The 17,361-nt window shown below is 41.6% G+C and overlaps 1 protein-coding gene across 3 annotated transcripts in view; it reads left to right on the top strand.

Moving 5' to 3' along the window:
• Positions 1-13,735, top strand: part of UBL3 (ubiquitin like 3) — a 42,108-nt gene extending 28,373 nt beyond the window's left edge. For all 3 annotated transcript variants that reach the window (XM_053385971.1, XM_053385972.1, XM_053385973.1), the window contains 4 exons: positions 3,398-3,506; positions 9,240-9,326; positions 11,665-11,742; positions 12,036-13,735. In XM_053385971.1, the coding sequence (XP_053241946.1) occupies positions 3,398-3,506; positions 9,240-9,326; positions 11,665-11,742; positions 12,036-12,088 (327 nt within the window). In that variant the 3' untranslated portion in view covers positions 12,089-13,735. The remainder of the gene's footprint in view (positions 1-3,397; positions 3,507-9,239; positions 9,327-11,664; positions 11,743-12,035) is intronic.
• The last annotated feature ends 3,626 nt before the right edge of the window (positions 13,736-17,361 follow it).

Raw genomic sequence — 17,361 nt, 5'->3', positions numbered from 1 at the left:
GAGAATTTTAAGCAGGAACAAAAGAATAAATAAATAATAGCACAGTTCATTGTGATTCTGAAGAAATACAGAAATGGATTGTGAACCACATTAAAACTTACATTTTCTCATGTCCTTCTGGTGGTGAAAACACACAATTTGCAATTCATATATGTCGGTGTAGGTATGTTCTAAACAGATAATGGTTGTAGTAGGAGGGGGAAATAATTCACGATGACCCATAATTCATGAAGCAGTCCACAGCATTGTTAATCTTGCATGAACTTTACATTCCTTGAGATGTAAGTGTGTGATCACTAGGGTATTGTTCTGGTTACAACCAACATAAAAACAGATCTTTTCTTTCAAGAATGGAAATCTCTGACAACCCTCCTTTGTACATCCTTCCAAATAAAAATACGTCTAGCACAGGCTGTTTCAAATTTCACAGTACAAGCAAATGTCCACCAGGTAATCCATGCCCAACAAGTGTAAAAGGTTTTGCTTTTCTTTTTGAAGTTCACAAGTTATGTGGTGATAAGTGTCTATTTCTCACCATGTTTCCATGGAGAGCACTCCAGACTTTCTTATGTTTAGATACCTCTTTCTACACCAGCTTTGCAAGTACCCCTCTCCCACAAAATTACTAGCCTGCCCTTTTCCCCCATGTCAGCCTACTGTGAATTGGCAGAGGAGGGAACAAAGCTGCGGCAGTTAACATTCCTGGGCTGGGTGAGGCAAGAGGGGGCTTCCCTCTTCTGGCTGCCTGCCTGGTTTCTCTGTTAGGCACATTCAACGGCTCACTCACCTGCTTGGCAACCCTTGTCTCATATGGGTACTAGGCTATAGCTTACATGCAAGGCTGGTGTACGCCACTAGTTTTCTGACTACATTTCTGGCAAAAAAAGCACTGTATTCCAGGTAACAGTGCACAAATGCTTTCCTCCCATAGGTTATCCATGTAGGGGGGAAAATGTGTTTCAGCCCTGAAAGTGCAGTATCTCTTCCTTTTCCTTGTAACTATGACATCTAGGTATTCTGTAGAGCAAAGTTTCTCAAACTTGGGTCACCAGCTGTTTTTGGACTATAATTCCCATCATCCCTGACCATTAGTCCTGCTAGCTAGAAATGATGGGATTTGTAGTCCAACAACAACAGCTGGAGACCCTGCTTTTGAGTATTTTCAGTATAAAAAGTGCAATTCATATCAGTGTCCCTAAATGCTTGTAAGTTGTAAACTCTCTGTGTGGGTAAGACCTTAGATTGGGTGTGTGTGCTGTTGCTTTCTGTTTCAAATGTGTCAGAACACTGTATTTGGCGCTGGGAGTAGCTCAGTGGTAGAGCACTCACATGCTCTGCACAAAAAAGCTCTTAAAGCATCTCCAGGATCAGGTTGCAGGCAGTGATGAGAAAGACGACCGAGATTCTGGGAGCTGCTACAAGTCCATGTAGCCAATGCATTTGGGTAGATGAACCAGTGGTCTGATTTTTGTTTAAGGCAGCTTCATATGGCCATCCAATCTCTTCTCTTCTTCCCTCTACTCTCTATCTCTGCTACATAATCTGTCACACAAAAGTTCCAAAGAGGTTTAGTATCCCGAAGAGTCCTTATGCACATGTGGTTTTTTAAAATTATATTTAAAACAGTTACTGTGGGAATGGTAAATATGTTCGCTGGCATTATACTGAAATAATTGCATGATTTATTTATTTTTAATTTACAAATGTTAATGTAGTAATAATCAATGCAGTAACCAGTCTGAATGGCTCTATTTCAGAATTGTTTGGTATTTCTGTGATAGCATTCCATTAGGCCACAACATACAAACTCATTAACTTTTGTGTGAGTTAGAGCAAGTTACTTGAAGCCATTTGCTGTCAGGATAGTGCAGTCAGCTCTTCCTTGTACCTTCCATGAAAACCAAAAGGGTCAGTGTGGCAGTGTTGATCTGCTCATTATGCATGGAAGCTGCAAGCACAAGATTTGTTTGCACTTCTGAATCACAACTTGTAAGCACATATTTCTAAGTTAATTTTAAGGTGGGAATCTGGTCTCTAATGAAATCTGATAGTTCTTGAAAGTTACATGAGCAAAGTCAAATAGTAGATTGATTCTTGGATGTGCAAACCCAGTTTGTAACCTAGTGTCTGAAATTGGACCTGAGTAAACAAGCACAAAGTCACTGAGAAATCAGGAGCATGTTTCAGGAAAATGAGACTACAATATTTATAAGTCAAACTGATACAATGAATTAGTTCAAAATACTATTCATATAAGTAACACTGCTGGATTCCAGACAAGCCACAATAAATCTAAGATAAACAATTATGAAAGTGAGATTCTTCTTAACCACAGTTTGATAATAACTAATAAACCATAGTTATTAACCATAGAATAATTTTTCAAGCTCTCCTCATGTCTTGAGGGGTTTTGTGTGTTTGACTGAGAATGGCAGCATGTTAAATATATACAGTATAAATAAGATGGGGGAGGGCAAATAAAACTGGACCTCTTATTTTAATTTTGAAATATGTCTAGGGCCATGATACTACATTCTCAACATGTTTAAACAGATGTTATTCCTATGCAGAGAAGCAGCTGCTCCTAATAAAGGACTAAATACTTTATTTATATCATATGTTAGGCATATATTTATTGTACAGTATAACCAAAAATAAAACCTCAGTTTTAAAATCCTTTGAAGGAGCTTGTTTACTGCAAGGTATGATGTCTCAGGAAGATCAATATCAAATATCTTGTTTTTTAAAAGCTCTTGCTGTATGAAGTCTTCTAATGGCATGCTGTGCCTATGTTGCTAACTCTGCAAAAATGTTAGTAATTGTGTTTTTTAAAATTGTACTGGTGCAAATCTCAAAATGCTCTCTAAAAATAACACTTTGTTGTCTGCAAGAAAGAAGACACTAACACAGCAAGATGGTTAGAGTACACAAAATAATAAATTATTTTTTAAAATATTGATTGGCTGTTGCCTCAAATCGGGTTCATTTTCCCTTTACATTATATTTATTAATATTCTTGGAGCCAAAACCAGAAGGGGGTGCTTGCTAAACCCTATTTGCTAGTTTGGTGGTAAAGCAGGGGTGGGGTGAGGCTTTTTCTTATCTCTAAAAAGAGCACGTGCAGGATGGGAATGGAAGTTCCCTCCCATCCCCCATAAAACAATAGTCTTTTTTTAGTCACTTGTCTATATGTAATCCAAGAAGTTTTTACTTGATGTCTTTGCTGTTTTTTCGTACCGCAGCCCAAAAGTGACTGGGTTTATGTTTTCTATGTGACATTTGTTTTTCTTTTATTTGGCTACTGGCCTAAAATAATGACAGTTTTATCCACATTAATCATAAAAAATCAGTTCTGTAATTCTGACATTCCTTCCTAATTATTTGCTTTCTCTTGCAGATAAATTTGCGCCTCATTTTGGTAAGCGGAAAAACGAAAGAATTCTTGTTTTCACCCAATGACTCAGCAGCAGACATTGCAAAGCATGTATATGATAACTGGCCAATGGGTAAGTATTACAGACGAGTTTCCCCCACACCTTGTATTCAGATGGGGTCAGCCCTGTGCAGAGCTTGTCTGAGGCCCGGGGCGGGAGTCTTGTTAGAATAAAGTTATAAACTCAAACAGTGTAAGTCCAGCAGGTCCCTGACAGAGCCCCCTGCCTGCTTAGCCCTGTGAGGCCTGGGACAAGTGAACCCGGCTTCCCCCCTCTACATGGGCCTGGGTGGGACTCAACATGGGATGGTGGTGGTAAAGAATATCTTTATTTTCTAATGCAGAATATCACTGAATATTACTGGGCTGGTAATAGCTCAAAGGGTGAAACCAAAAGTGCCACACTCTTGTATTTGATGTGTTTACAGACTTCTATGCTAACTTTTATATGTATATTTGTACATTACTTAGACCAGTGGTTTCTAACACACACACCCTGGATCACTTGAATATTGCTGAGGGTCTGGGTGGGCCATTTATTTTTTTTCCTGCCTGTTGTAGCAATTTTAATGAGCTATGCTAGATTCTATATGATTTTAATTGCTTCTTATATTTTTTTATATTGTACTTTACAATATTACAATTTGAATTCTGTGGAAGAGTTCACAGTCATTCCACGGACCAGTATGAGACACCCCCCCCCCCAGTTTAGACATTTTCTAATGTGAAGCAGTCTAGATTACTCCCCCACAACCCCTCCCAATATCCTTTTTAAAAGCTTCAATTTTCTAATGGAGCTAAATGTTTGGCAATTGTGCATTTTGAAATCTCAGCTTGGAGTGAAAATGTTACTTGGAAACTGCAAATTTGATCCTTTAAGCAGAGTGCAGCTCCTTTCAGAACAGGCTGAACTGCTGCCACCTTTGTCAGATGAATAGCCTACCAAAAGCTCCTTTGTCTTATCTGGACTGAGCTTCAGTTTATTAGATGTCATTCTTTCCATGGCTGACCTTGAGCCCCTTCTTGTTCAGCCAGTCTGCCTCACATGACTTTGATAAAAGGGAGATAGAACTGGTGTCACTGGGTTTATTTATTTTTATTTTTTCATTATTTAATTTAAAATATTTATTTATGCTTGGGCAAGATTTTTGAAAAGAAGCATCAGGTCAGGGTACAAATGTCTAGCGTACAGATAGAAATGCAGAATTTATCAAGGTGTTCTTGTCTGGAGCAGCAAGGCAAGAAACTTGATGAGAGGTTATCACCAACAAGAAAACAAAAGATCTAGGGAGCCGGTCAGAAAGGGTTGCCCCAATTTGAATGGAGATACAGAAAATGATAAAAAGATAGGAGGAACTGGAGGATAAAGAAGCAACTAAGAAATGAGAGAGAGAAAGAGAAAGTGGGAAGACCTGGGATGGAGGAACAAGAATGACAAAGCAAGTGCAAGAAGGAAAGGGGCAGGAGGAACAACTGAACCCCATCCTCAGTTTTTTGAGTACAAGTGAAATACTACAAGGCTGGAGGCAGGCAAATGTCTGTCTCCAAAAAGAATGCCTAGGCAACGGATTATTGGTCAGCTTGACATCAGTACCTGGAAAGGTTCTAGAACAGATTATTAAGCTGTCAGTCAGTGTGCATTTAGGGGTGGGTGGAAGCTGTGATTGCAAAAAGCCCTTACGAAAAGTCCTGCCAGGCTAACCTTATCTCCATCTTTGATAGAGAGTTAAGTTGCTTGGTTGATCATGGGCATGCTGTGGATGTAGTATATTTGGATTTCAGCAAGCCTTTTGATAAAGTCCCCCATGATATTCTTGTTGGTGAGCTAGACAGTGCTGCTGTTTGAAAGAAATGTGGCTGCTGGTTGGGTCATACCCACCCAGAGAGTGCTCCTCAACACTTTCTTGTCAATCCTGGAGCAAAGTGACAAGTGGGGTGCTGCACGATTTTTTACTAGGCCTGCTGGTTTCTAACACTTTTGTAAATAAAAGTGCAGAGGAGATGTTAACCAAATGTGTAGAATGACACCAAACTGGGTGGGTAGCTAACACCATAGACAGAAACAAGGTGAATGTGATGTATCTACAAATGTTTAGGTATGTGGTTTCAACATAATTGATGTGGTTCCTATATTTGTAAATTCAGTGTTATTTTGGGAGTTTATATGTGGATTATACAGCTGAATATTTGTGTAATAAATCTCATAGTCTAATAAAACAAGTAGGACTGGGTTATGTTACTGAGCTTTTGATTAATTGTTCTCAATAAGTTTTGGGTAGCAACTAGGTTTTATATTTTCAAAAACTCAGAACTCAACCATGGTACATTTCTTTATGCCAGAGAGGTCCCGAGTGCAGCCTGAAATCTGCATGGTACCTACTAGAGGAGACTTTGCCAACCTGGTGCCCTCCAGATGATTGGAACTTACAACTCTCGTCAGCTCTGACCAGCATGACCAATAGTTGGGGGTGATGAGAGTTGTAGTAGTCGAAATCTTCTGGAGGGCACCACTCTTGAAAGATTCCATCAACAGTGTCTCCAAAAAATTTTACGCATCACTTGGGAAGACAGGCGAACTAATGCCAGTGTACTGCAAGAAGCAAAGATCACCAGTGTCAAAGCAATGATTCTTCAACATAAACTTCATTTGGATTGGTCATGTTGTTTGGATGCCTGATTATTGTCATCCAAAGCAACTACTCTATTACAAACTTTAAAAAAATGGAAAACATAATGCTGGTGGTAAACAAATGAGGTTTAAAGACTCTCAAGGCAAATCTTTAAAAAGTAGTATATGACTATTGGGAAACACTGGCCTCTGAGTGCTCCAACTGGAGAACAGTCTTTACTAAAGATGTCATGGACTTTGAAGACGCTCGAACTCAGAACGAAAGGGAGAAATGTGCTAAGAGGAAGGCACGTTTGACAAACCCTCACCATGACCAGGGACGCGGGTGGCGCTGTGGGTTAAACCACAGAGCCTAGGACTTGCTGATCAGAAGGTCGGCGGTTTGAATCCCCGCGACAGGATCCCAGCTCCTGCCAACCTAGCAGTTCAAAAGCACATCAAAGTGCAAGTAGATAAATAGGTACCGCTCCGGTGGGAAGGTAAACAGCGTTTCTGTACGCTGCTCTTGTTTTGCCAGAAGCAGCTTAGTCATGCTGGCCACATGACCCGGAAGCTGAATGCCAGCTCCCTTGGCCAATAAAGCGAGATGAGCACCACAACCCCAGAGTCGGCCATGACTGGACCTAATGGTCAGGGGTCCCTTTACCTTTACACCATGACCAACTTCCACCTGGAAACCTATGTCCCCACTGTGGAAGGACATGTGGATCCATAATTGGCCTTCACAGTCACGGACATACCGTATTTTTCGCTCCATTGGACGCACCCGACCATAGGGCGCATCTAGTTTTTAGAGGAGGAAAACAAGGAAAAAATATTCTGAATCAAATGTTGTATAAACTACGGTATTTAATAAACAACTGGTATATCAGAATCACATTACAGCCATGTAAAGTGAACAGCAGTCAACAATGGCATTAAGAACCATCATCACTGTCATTAACAAATGAAGAGAGACTTTAAGGTTTGAGTACTCTTCTAGTCTTCTGTGAACCCCAAGAACTCATCACTGCTAAAGTCAGAATTTATGAAGCTCAGCTGCTCACAGTCACTGACATCACTTTCTTCACTATCTTCATGTAAAATACCATCTTCGTATCCATCCAAAGCATTGCTAATGCCACATTTTTTCCTCTCAATCCTCTTCCTCCCCTCTCTCAGCGAACAGCCTGCTAGCTGCTCGCAAACATTCCCTTTACTTGAATTACAGTCAAGAAACAGCCAAGCAGAGCTTCTCAGCGGCAGGCTTGGGAGGCTTTCCTTTTCCCCACATTTTTCTCCCCCCCCCAAGCAGAACAGCCCCCTTTTTCAGCCTCCTCCTCTCCATCCCTTTCACCCAAACTCCTCAGGTGACGTCTACAATTTCTCCCCTTCACTGCTCCCTCTCCTTTGCCCTCTACCATGACTCTCCACTCACGGCAACCTATGGTACCTCATCTCCCTTCACCCAGCTTCTTGGTCCCCCTCCTCTCCGTCCTCTTCCTCCCCTCTCTCAGTGAACAGCCTGCCCACTGCTCCAAACCTTGAGGGGAAGGGCAGGCTGCTGGCACAGCAGCACCCCCCACCCCCATTCAGCAGCCCTGGAGCGTGGGGCATGGGCGCACAGCCTGCCCACTGCTCCAAACCTTGAGGGGAAGGGCAGGCTGCTGGCACAGCAGCACCCCCCCACCCCCATTCAGCAGCCCTGGAGCGTGGGGCATGGGCGCACAGCCTGCCCACTGCTCCAAACCTTGAGGGGAAGGGCAGGCTGCTGGCACAGCAGCACCCCCCCCGCCCCCATTCAACAGCCCAGAAGTGCGGGGCATGGGCGCACAGCCTGCCCACTGCTCCAAACCTTGAGGGGAAGGGCAGGCTGCTGGCACAGCAGCACCCCCCCGCCCCCATTCAACAGCCCAGAAGCGTGGGGGATGGGCGCACAGCCCTCCCGTTCCTCCAAAGCTTCCCGGGGCTGCAGGGGGAAGCCGAGGCTGCCAGCAGATGAGCGCGGCTCTCCCCCCCCCCACCCCCATTCAGCAGCCCGGGAGTGCGGGGCAGGGACGCACAGCCCTTCTCTTGCTCCAAAGCTTCCCGGGGCTGCAGAGGGAAGCCGAGGCTGCCAGCAGATGAGCGCGGCTCTCTCCCCCCGCCCCCATTCAGCAGCCCGGGAGTGTGGGGCAGGGGCGCACAGCCCTTCTCTTGCTCCAAAGCTTCCCGGGGCTGCAGAGGGAAGCCGAGGCTGCCAGCAGATGAGCGAGGCTCTCCCCACCTCCCCCATTCAACAGCCCAGAAGCGCGGGGGATGGGCGCACAGCCCTCCCGTTCCTCCAAAGCTTCCCGGGGCTGCAGGGGGAAGCCGAGGCTGCCAGCAGGGGAGCGCGGCTCCACCACCACTACCAAAGACCAGTCCAAGAGTGTGCCGCACTCCGGCAATTTGGCTCCAGGGACCACACATTCGCTCTATTGGACGCACAGACATTTCCCCTTACTTTTTAAGAGTAAAAAAGTGCGTCCAATGGTGCGAAAAATACGGTACTGTTAAGACCGTGCTCATGGAAGACAATATTACTTGGCTATGAGTGATTTCCAAAGAAGAAAGAAGAACGTGGGAAGCAGCACTTGTGGTTTGTTTCTTCCCTGACGTCCTGAAGGAAAGAGCAAAGCACTTAACTTAAAACAATTGCTTGCTTTTACCTATGGTTTAAAGTGACGTATGACCTGGTGACTAAATACAGGCTCCATGGCTCCATCAACCAGCTTTTCCCCTCTCTCACCCAAGTTTTGTTTAACCTCCAACAAGATGAAGCATACTGGAGAACTTGAGAGCTTACTCACTGTTTTGTGACAGTTTGGTTGACCTAATAAAGGTATTGCCTTGCTGTGGTTCTGGATTTATTTATTTTTTGTAATAGCGGTTTGTTACTATTACAGTAATTAAATCTGTAAATGGAATTGTTGTTGTTAGCGGATATTGGCTGAAGTGCCTGCCTTATCTATTCCTTTTCCAACTGGTCCCACTGCCCCTTTTTAGAATTGAAGGGAAATCTTGCCTGCTTTATAGCAAGCAATAAAAGCTCTCATACCTGTAATTATGTTTATGCAGTGTGTTTTATAGTCTAATAAGGCAGGGTAGAAATGGAGACTTAAAAGATAAACAAGACAGTGAATGCACTTGACAAATATTTTTGCTACTTTTTTTCAGACTGGGAAGAAGAGCAAGTAAGCAGTCCAAATATTCTGCGACTTATTTATCAAGGACGGTTTCTTCATGGCAACGTGACATTAGGAGGTAATGAAATAAATTCAGTTGGAGACGGTGGTTCTGTGGGTGATCTTTGTCTGATTTATAAAATGCAAGAAATGGACTTCCTGGCGTAGTTAGTGAAGCAAGGAAGCCTATGACAGGAACATATATACCTGAGGGAACACATGGCGCAGCCTTTCTCCGCCTTAAGAAAGACAACGCAAGGTGGCAGCAAAGAGGTCCAGTCTTAGGAACTTGTGACATCGGCTTCTAAAAAGACCATCAGATGGCCCAAGAGGAGGACCCTTAACACTCTACATTTCATACCATATATTAGGGCCATTGTTTTAAAATGGCATTGGGTTTCTTGGCAGAAAGGCAATATATAAATACAATACAAAAATAAAAGTTTGTCCTTAGTAAACAGACGGCATGATCCCCAGTTAGAGCACTTTGGGTGTTGTTGGTTTTTACTTGGGGAATTCAGCAAAGGCTCTTATTAAAATCAGTGGTACTTAATAAGTTCTCAGCTTTGAGCACGATCCCACCAATGTTTTTAATTAAAGTTGCAATTATGTGTTCCATTACACATGCAATTGACTACTAGGCTGTAACTATTAAAAATTCAAAGGTTCACTATATTTAAAGGGGTTATCATTCAGTGGTCTGTGGTGTATCCCATTTTTAATTTATCTTCAGGTATTACTGCAGTAAATATCATCTTGGAAATGATGGTACTAATTACCAGTAGTTAATAGCAGTCCTCTCTTAATTGGAAAAGTGATTTGATTTCAGTCTTCATATGCCTCCCGTACTGCATACAGTCCTTAGAATCTGTATTCTAAATATTATGCGAATTGCACAACAGTGACCTAAATCTTAGCACTGTGGCTGGGCAGATTGAGAACTGGAATAAGGGGAAGCTTTCTTGCTGTGTCTAGCATAGCCATGAGGTTCCAAATGATTAGTTATAAAAGACTGGAATCACTTGGAGTAGAAAAGCAGTTCAATTGTGCCCCCTTGTGGCATGCACTTCTACCTGGTTTTTACTGTATAGTGAACTGCACTCAGAGTTATTGCCAACTTTTTGAATACTGAGTTTCACTGCAGTATTCGTATTCATGATAAAATTTCAGATGGAATATAAATTGAATTTGGGTGTGAGTGTGCATACTTGGAAGTTTGCATGCATATACACTAGAAACAATTGTTCTGGCTTGCTGAGATTAGCTTTCCTAACAGGTCAAATCTCCCACTAACCAGTTTGACTGTGTGCCAATTTGCATTATTGGTTAATTTCAAATGTGTGACTGCAAATATCCCAAAATAGTAAGCACAAAGTAGTTGGCCAGGATTATTCAGCACTGAAGAAAAAAGGCTTGTCAGAGGGTTTCTCTTATCCTTAAAAGGGGTCTGGCAAATCATAAAGATTTATTTAAACCGCTCACATTCCTTCAGATGAACTTCCTCACTGTCTGTCTTTGCATCTAGCTCAGACAGTAGAACATGAGACCCTTAGTCTCAGGGTCGTGGGTTCAAGCCCAAATGTTGAACAAAAAGATCCCTGCATTATAGGGGGTTGGAATAGATGACCCTCTGGGTTCCTTTCCAACTTTGTGATTTTATGATTCTATATCAAGTAAGCATGAAGAATTTCTACTGGAGCAGGGAACTTCAGAGGAAGCATGCTGAAGTTGTACTGAAATCTGTGATGGTATATACAAATCTGCTAGATTTTACTTGAGCATTTCATGCTTGCTCTGAATTTTAGCCAGTATTTTTATATACATTTCTAAAAAAACATGCATTTTAGTACATATAAATATGTTGATGGTGTTATGGTATGGGAAATGCTGATAAGTCAAGGAGAATTTAAAACCAGCTGTGTTATCCCAGTTCCATCCCATTGTACTTCCAAGGAGCTTGAGGTTGCATGTAAGGTTCTCTCCCCTGTGACCAATCCTCCCAACAAAGGTAGGCTAGGCTGAGTGGAGTCACCCAGTTAGCTTTGTGACTGAGTGGAGTTTTAAACCCAAGTTTCCCTGTTCCTAGGCTGACAAATAATTGGTTTAAGAAACATGGCTTTCTTTATTATCAGAAACAAGCCAAACAAATGCTTAAATTTAGGTTTGTATTGACTGTTTCAAATATTGGGGCATCAAAGGACTGGGAACAATATTTTATTCTCCCTTTCTGCAACTTATATTTGTAAGCTGCTGTTCTGAGAGCTCCAGCTGAAGAGTGACTAATTAAAGTGACAAGAAATAAATCAAATGGTGAAAGCTTGCACTTTTGGAAAATAAGCAGTTTGGATATTGTTTATTGCTGTATCTATAGGGATGAAGAAGTGTATTAACAAGTAATTCTCTCTCCCCACACACAGCATTAAAACTTCCTTTTGGCAAGACGACAGTGATGCATTTGGTGGCTAGAGAGACGTTGCCAGAGCCAAACTCTCAAGGTAAGCTGATGCTTCTAACTTGGACTTAGTGGACACATATTCAAAGTATCTGCACTTTGGTTGCAGTCTCTTCGTGACTTATTAAAATGTTGTGCTGAGGAGAAATCTAAAGGTTTTTGTGTGGTTCTTAGAACACGTGAATTTATATTTACACTTGAAAGTGTAACTTCCCTTTTAAGGGCATGTGACCAAAGCTCGTAATTCTCATTCAGAATTATTCTGCTCCTTTGTGTTGTACACAGAGAGTAATATTTAGCGCTAATTATCTTGAAAACATTTTCTCTGTTCTGCAGGTCAGAGGAATCGTGAAAAAACTGGAGAGAGCAATTGCTGTGTGATCCTGTAAAATCTCTGCTGTATCTACTACTTGTGATGTATAATAGTTTTCGTCTTTCATGCCGCTGGACTAGAGGAGACCAACATTGCTTCAAACACCCTTAGGACAAGCCTGTCTGAATCCATTGAACTGAAATATTACATGAACGCTGTCACTTTTTTTTTTCTAGAACAATGAACACTTTTTTATTTCTACGTTTTAGGTTGTTGAACAAGCTTATTAATACATCACTTCTCCACTTCTCCAATGCATTCTCTCTCCAAGAAAAGGTTAACTATTCTCAACAGGAATCATATTGCTGCCATAAGATCATCCTTAACCTGAACTTTAACCAATCAAGATTTCTAGATGCAATTTGCACTAAAAATGGTTGACGATATATAGACCTCATCATCAAAAGCTCTTAAGTATTTCAAACACAGAGAAATGAATCAGCACTGGAAAATACTATCAGCAGTCTTATTCTTTAAATTCAGTAACGGCCAACTGAAAGGGGGGGAAATAACTACTAAGTAAGTAAATTCTACCTAAGTCAACCTTGGTGGCCAAACTGGCACAAAATACTAACTAAAATTGTCTGACTATAGACATATATATATTTTCACTGCAACAAACTATGTGCCTGTAATCTTAAAGCACTCTGTAGAGGGCTGTTGAAACTGATTTTTTTCATTGATATGCACTCTTCTCGTACATTAGTTGAGTGCTTGTTCAGACAGCACAAATAAGTGCAGAGAGTGCATTTCCTAGCCTTAATATGGGAGGGGCAATTTCCTGTAGTTCATAGGCTTTTATTAATGTGCATAAATATTAGAAGACCTCATTTACTAATCAATTTTATGTCTTTGAATATCAGCAATTGATGTTTTTCAATCATTCTTATTCATCCGTACCTTAGTGTCCAGTGTCATGCTTACTCATTAGTGACTTCAAACAAATAATTAAAAGGAAAAATGAAAAAAAGAAAAGAAAAACCTCTGCCATATGATGAGATTTTGTTTGTTTATTTTATGTGCATTTGGTGTTAGTGCTTGCAATTGTATTGGAAATCAAAAACTGGTTTTTAAAGCATACATATTTAGAAAGGATGCCATTCGTTTTCTTCATATAATTTAAAAATTGATATGCTAAAAAAAATTGCACAGCACTAAAGCATGAGTTAGTTTCATCTAAACCTGTAAAAAAATATAAAAGATTTTATATTTTTCCGCTAGGGAGAAATTCTTCCTAGTTGAAATTACAAATGTGTAGAATATATTTAATAAAAATCTTATAAAAACATAACTATAGAACTTAAATATAGATTGGAGTGTAGAATAATACAACAATAATCCATATAAATAGCTCTAGGCTTTTAAGAAAAAATTGCAGGTTGACATTTGTGTTCTGTACTTGAGTCCATGGCCCTTACAAACGTTCTGTGTTTTCTGAATGATCAACTTCATTTAAATGTAATCAGGTTATTTTATTCAATGTTATTGCTTTGACAAAATGCTTTATATGCAGTAGGCCTACAAAGATATTGTTCATAATGATCAAAATTAAATTTGTATAGAGCAGAGTTTTAAAACAAATTGTAAATAGCACTAAACATTTTCTTTCTGCAACCTGTACTGATAGATTCTTCTCTAAACTAAATAAAAGAAGAATATTGTAGTGCACTTGGTTGTGATTTGAAAGCTATGACCTGATCTGTATTGGGCATCAGTGTTTTAAAGTCATGAAGAACATGTACAATGGAAATATCCCTTCCTGATTTTCTTTTTAAATTAATACTTGGGTTGAAATCCGAGGAAGATTGTAAACTTTCTTTGGAACAGGGATGGAGGCATTTTGGATATGCTTGGCCTCAGCTGTGCAGGACTTTATAAATCCACAAACTCACGTTTACCCACCCCTGGAGTCAATGAATTGATTGGGTAACCAATGCTAATATTTAAAACACCGTTAGAACTTAACTTATGAAACTGCATGAGCATGAGAAATCTTAGTATTTTAGCATTCAGAAACTTAATGTGTGCATTCAGCTATTGGCAACCCTGATCGCTAAAAGCTTCTTTAGAGACCCCCTTGCCATTTCTGTTTCAAAACAGCAGCAGTTTACTCCCGAAGCTTTTATTTTGAAGAGACTGTTAGCAATGCAACCTCATCTTATCCAATGCCTTTAGTTTGGTCCCAGCATCATTAGCAGCAACTCAGTTGGGTGCTATCTACACTTGCTCAGTTTCACATTAATTGTACCTGAAAACTCTGGCAGTACACTTCATTTTTAGAATGACTTCAAATTGAGTTCTGGGGATTTATTTGAAGCTGTCAGGAAAGAAAGCCACATAGGAGTAGTAGAGATTCAAACATGTAAAATAAATGCACATAATCCAACAAGTTGGTGAGAAAATTTTGCAGCAACTATTGGATAGAATATTGGTCTTTACAAGTTTACAAAATGATGTGTTAAAGTGGAAATGAGGCCTGTTTTCCCTCTAGGACTACTGACTGATTAAAGAACATTTAGCTGATTCATTATCTGTCTTTAATTGGGTCTTGCATGCTGCATTTTTGAGAAACTGAACTCAGAGAGAATTGAATAAACAAGCAATCAACTGTTGGGGGGGGGAATAAACACCTTACCATTTCCTACTCTACTACCACCAGAGCCAAAATAGTCTCAAAAATATACAGCAGACCTTCCTCTAATGTCTATCAATTAGTTTTGCTTGTCTTGCCTAATCAACCTTTGGGTGATAAACAGCAAGGCAAACTTCAGTTGATAGGACAGAAAGAAGGGCATATTGTATATTTTTGAGGCTGTGATCTGCCAGTTAAAAGTTTGCAGCCCTTCACTTCCCTCCCATCCCTAATAGAAACCATAAAAACATCGAACCAAGGGATATCTGCATGTCAAGCTACACCTTTTCAATTAAAGCTATAGCACTGGATGGGAATTTTTTGCCAGCAATGAACTGTGGGAGGGTGACACCTCTGGCCTGATTGTGGACTCCTGAAATCTGGTATAGGTGGTGGAAGGAGCCCACCTGCCTTTGACAAAGAGCTGTGCTTTGGGTCTACTCTTTCTCTGTGACAGGCTTGGCCAAACTTGGCCCTCCAGCTGTTTTGGGACTACAACTCCCATCATCCCTAGCTAACAGGACCAGTGGTCAGGGATGATGGGAACTGTAGTCCCAAAACAGCTGGAGGGCAAAGTTTGTCCATGTCTGCTCTATGATAATAATAATAATAATAATAATAATTTATTATTTATACCCCGCCCATCTGGCTGAGTTTCCCCAGCCACTCTGGGCGGCTCCCAATCAGTGTTAAAAACAGTACAGCGTTACATATTAAAAACTTCCCTGAACAGGGCTGCCTTAAGATGTCTTCTGAATGTCAGGTAATTATTTATCTCTTTGACATCTGATGGGAGGGCGTTCCACAGGGCGGGCGCCACTACCGAGAAGGCCCTCTGTCTGGTTCCCTGTAGCCTCACTTCTCGCAATGAGGGAACCGCCAGAAGGCCCTCAGCGCTGGATCTCAGTGTCCGGGCTGAACGATGGGGGTGGAGACGCTCCTTCAGGTATACAGGACAGGACCGATCAGTACATCAGTACTCCAAAAAGTTGAGTGGGGTCATAGGAATGCTGCAGATTGTGTGTTACCAGGCTGCTTGGAGGTGAGTAGGTAGAATGGTCTCCTATTATTTCCAGTAGTCTTTTCTTTCCAGCAAGCAACCAACCTCACTAATTGTTGGAAACTGAAGAGCACTAATTTACCATCACCTACCCTTCCCCTATTGATCCTCCTCCTTCCCCACGTTTGCCACATGTGCCTTATAAGGACTACAGCTTCTGACATGGTCCATGGCACATGAGCTGGGAGCAACCTCGTACCTACTTAGTCTGCTATGTTTGTTTTGATGGGAGAGTTTGGCAGGCCCATGCTCCAAGTAAGTTTCTTCTTGAGTAAGGCAATGCTTATGAAACGGTCTCATATGAAACCAAACCATTGGTTCATCTAGCAACGGCTCTCCAGGATTTTAACCAGAGTTTTTCTCAGCCCTACCTGGAGAGACTAAGGACTACCTGTATGCAAAGCAGGACACTGAGTCACATGGACACCATCCTAATCCATAGGGGTCATTGAAAGAATATTGCTGGTGCTTAAGGTGCTGGATGGAGAAATGTTCAAACTGTCGATGACTTGATAAGTGCCCTCAAACCTCAGAATAATGAGATGGTAATATGTACCCAGACAAGCTGGAACCAGGGGAGGGATGGGCAGTCATTCACTTGGCAATAAGTATCGGCAGTAGCTAATCTTGGACAAGCTGAATTGCACCATGAAGTGTCAATTGGGGATGTACCAACTCTCCATTTGTAGCATTTGGCTGACAAACAGGAAATGGGATTGAGGCAAAGCAGAGAGCAAAGCCAACATAAAGCAATAAAAGAGAGGCATGTGCATTGTGCTTGCTTATTTTTTCTGAAGCAGGGATGTTAGGAATGCTATCCAATGCCGCTAGCTAATTGGCTCGAGGAGGCCCGTTGAGAGCCTCTTACAAATAATCCGTGTGATGCTTTGGATTCTGCAACTTGCATGCCTCGACTTTTCTGTAGGATAGGTCCTGTATCATCATCTTTTTTGCAAATAGGGAACTGAGGCCGGCAGATGGTGACTTATCTTGTTGAAGGTAATGCAAGTGTTCTGGTTCCAAGATTTTTAATCAAGGCCAGCTCCAGCCATTTTGCTGCCTGGAACAAGCCAAGACTCCTGCCACTGCAGCGCTCGTGGTTGCAGCTTGCTCTGTCTCAGAGAAACCATTGCAAGTCGAGCAACATTTCACCAAAGTGCCTAGCGAGGCAGCTGCTGGTAGTTAAGTGCTCAAGTGCCATGGCAGTGGCTGGCAAGGGGGCACATTTGAGCACATTTGTCGTTCTGCTGTGCCTTTCAATCTGCTGCTTGAGACATGGCTCATGGTAGGACCAGCCTTGCTCTTTATAAGCACAAAAGAACCCTCCAGATTCGACCAAGGACCTGTGTAGTTCAGTACCCTGCTTCCGATAATGGCCAGCCTGATGCCTTTGGGAAGTCCGCAAGGAGGGCATTAAAAACAACAGCCCTCTCCTCCCCCTGCTGTTTCCTAGAGGTAGCATGTGGCCATTATGACTTGAAGTCTTTGATAATCATATCTTTCATTAATTTGTCTAATCCAGTTAAAAAACTATCTGAGTTAATAGCCAACACCACGTCTTGTAGCAGGGCATTCCACAGTCTCACTATGCAAGTGG

Source organism: Podarcis raffonei, chromosome 4 (assembly GCF_027172205.1).
Source record: "Podarcis raffonei isolate rPodRaf1 chromosome 4, rPodRaf1.pri, whole genome shotgun sequence".
Lineage (NCBI taxonomy): Eukaryota > Metazoa > Chordata > Lepidosauria > Squamata > Lacertidae > Podarcis > Podarcis raffonei.
Note: the sequence above shows the minus strand (reverse complement) of the source record. Positions and strands in the feature narration are given on the sequence as shown.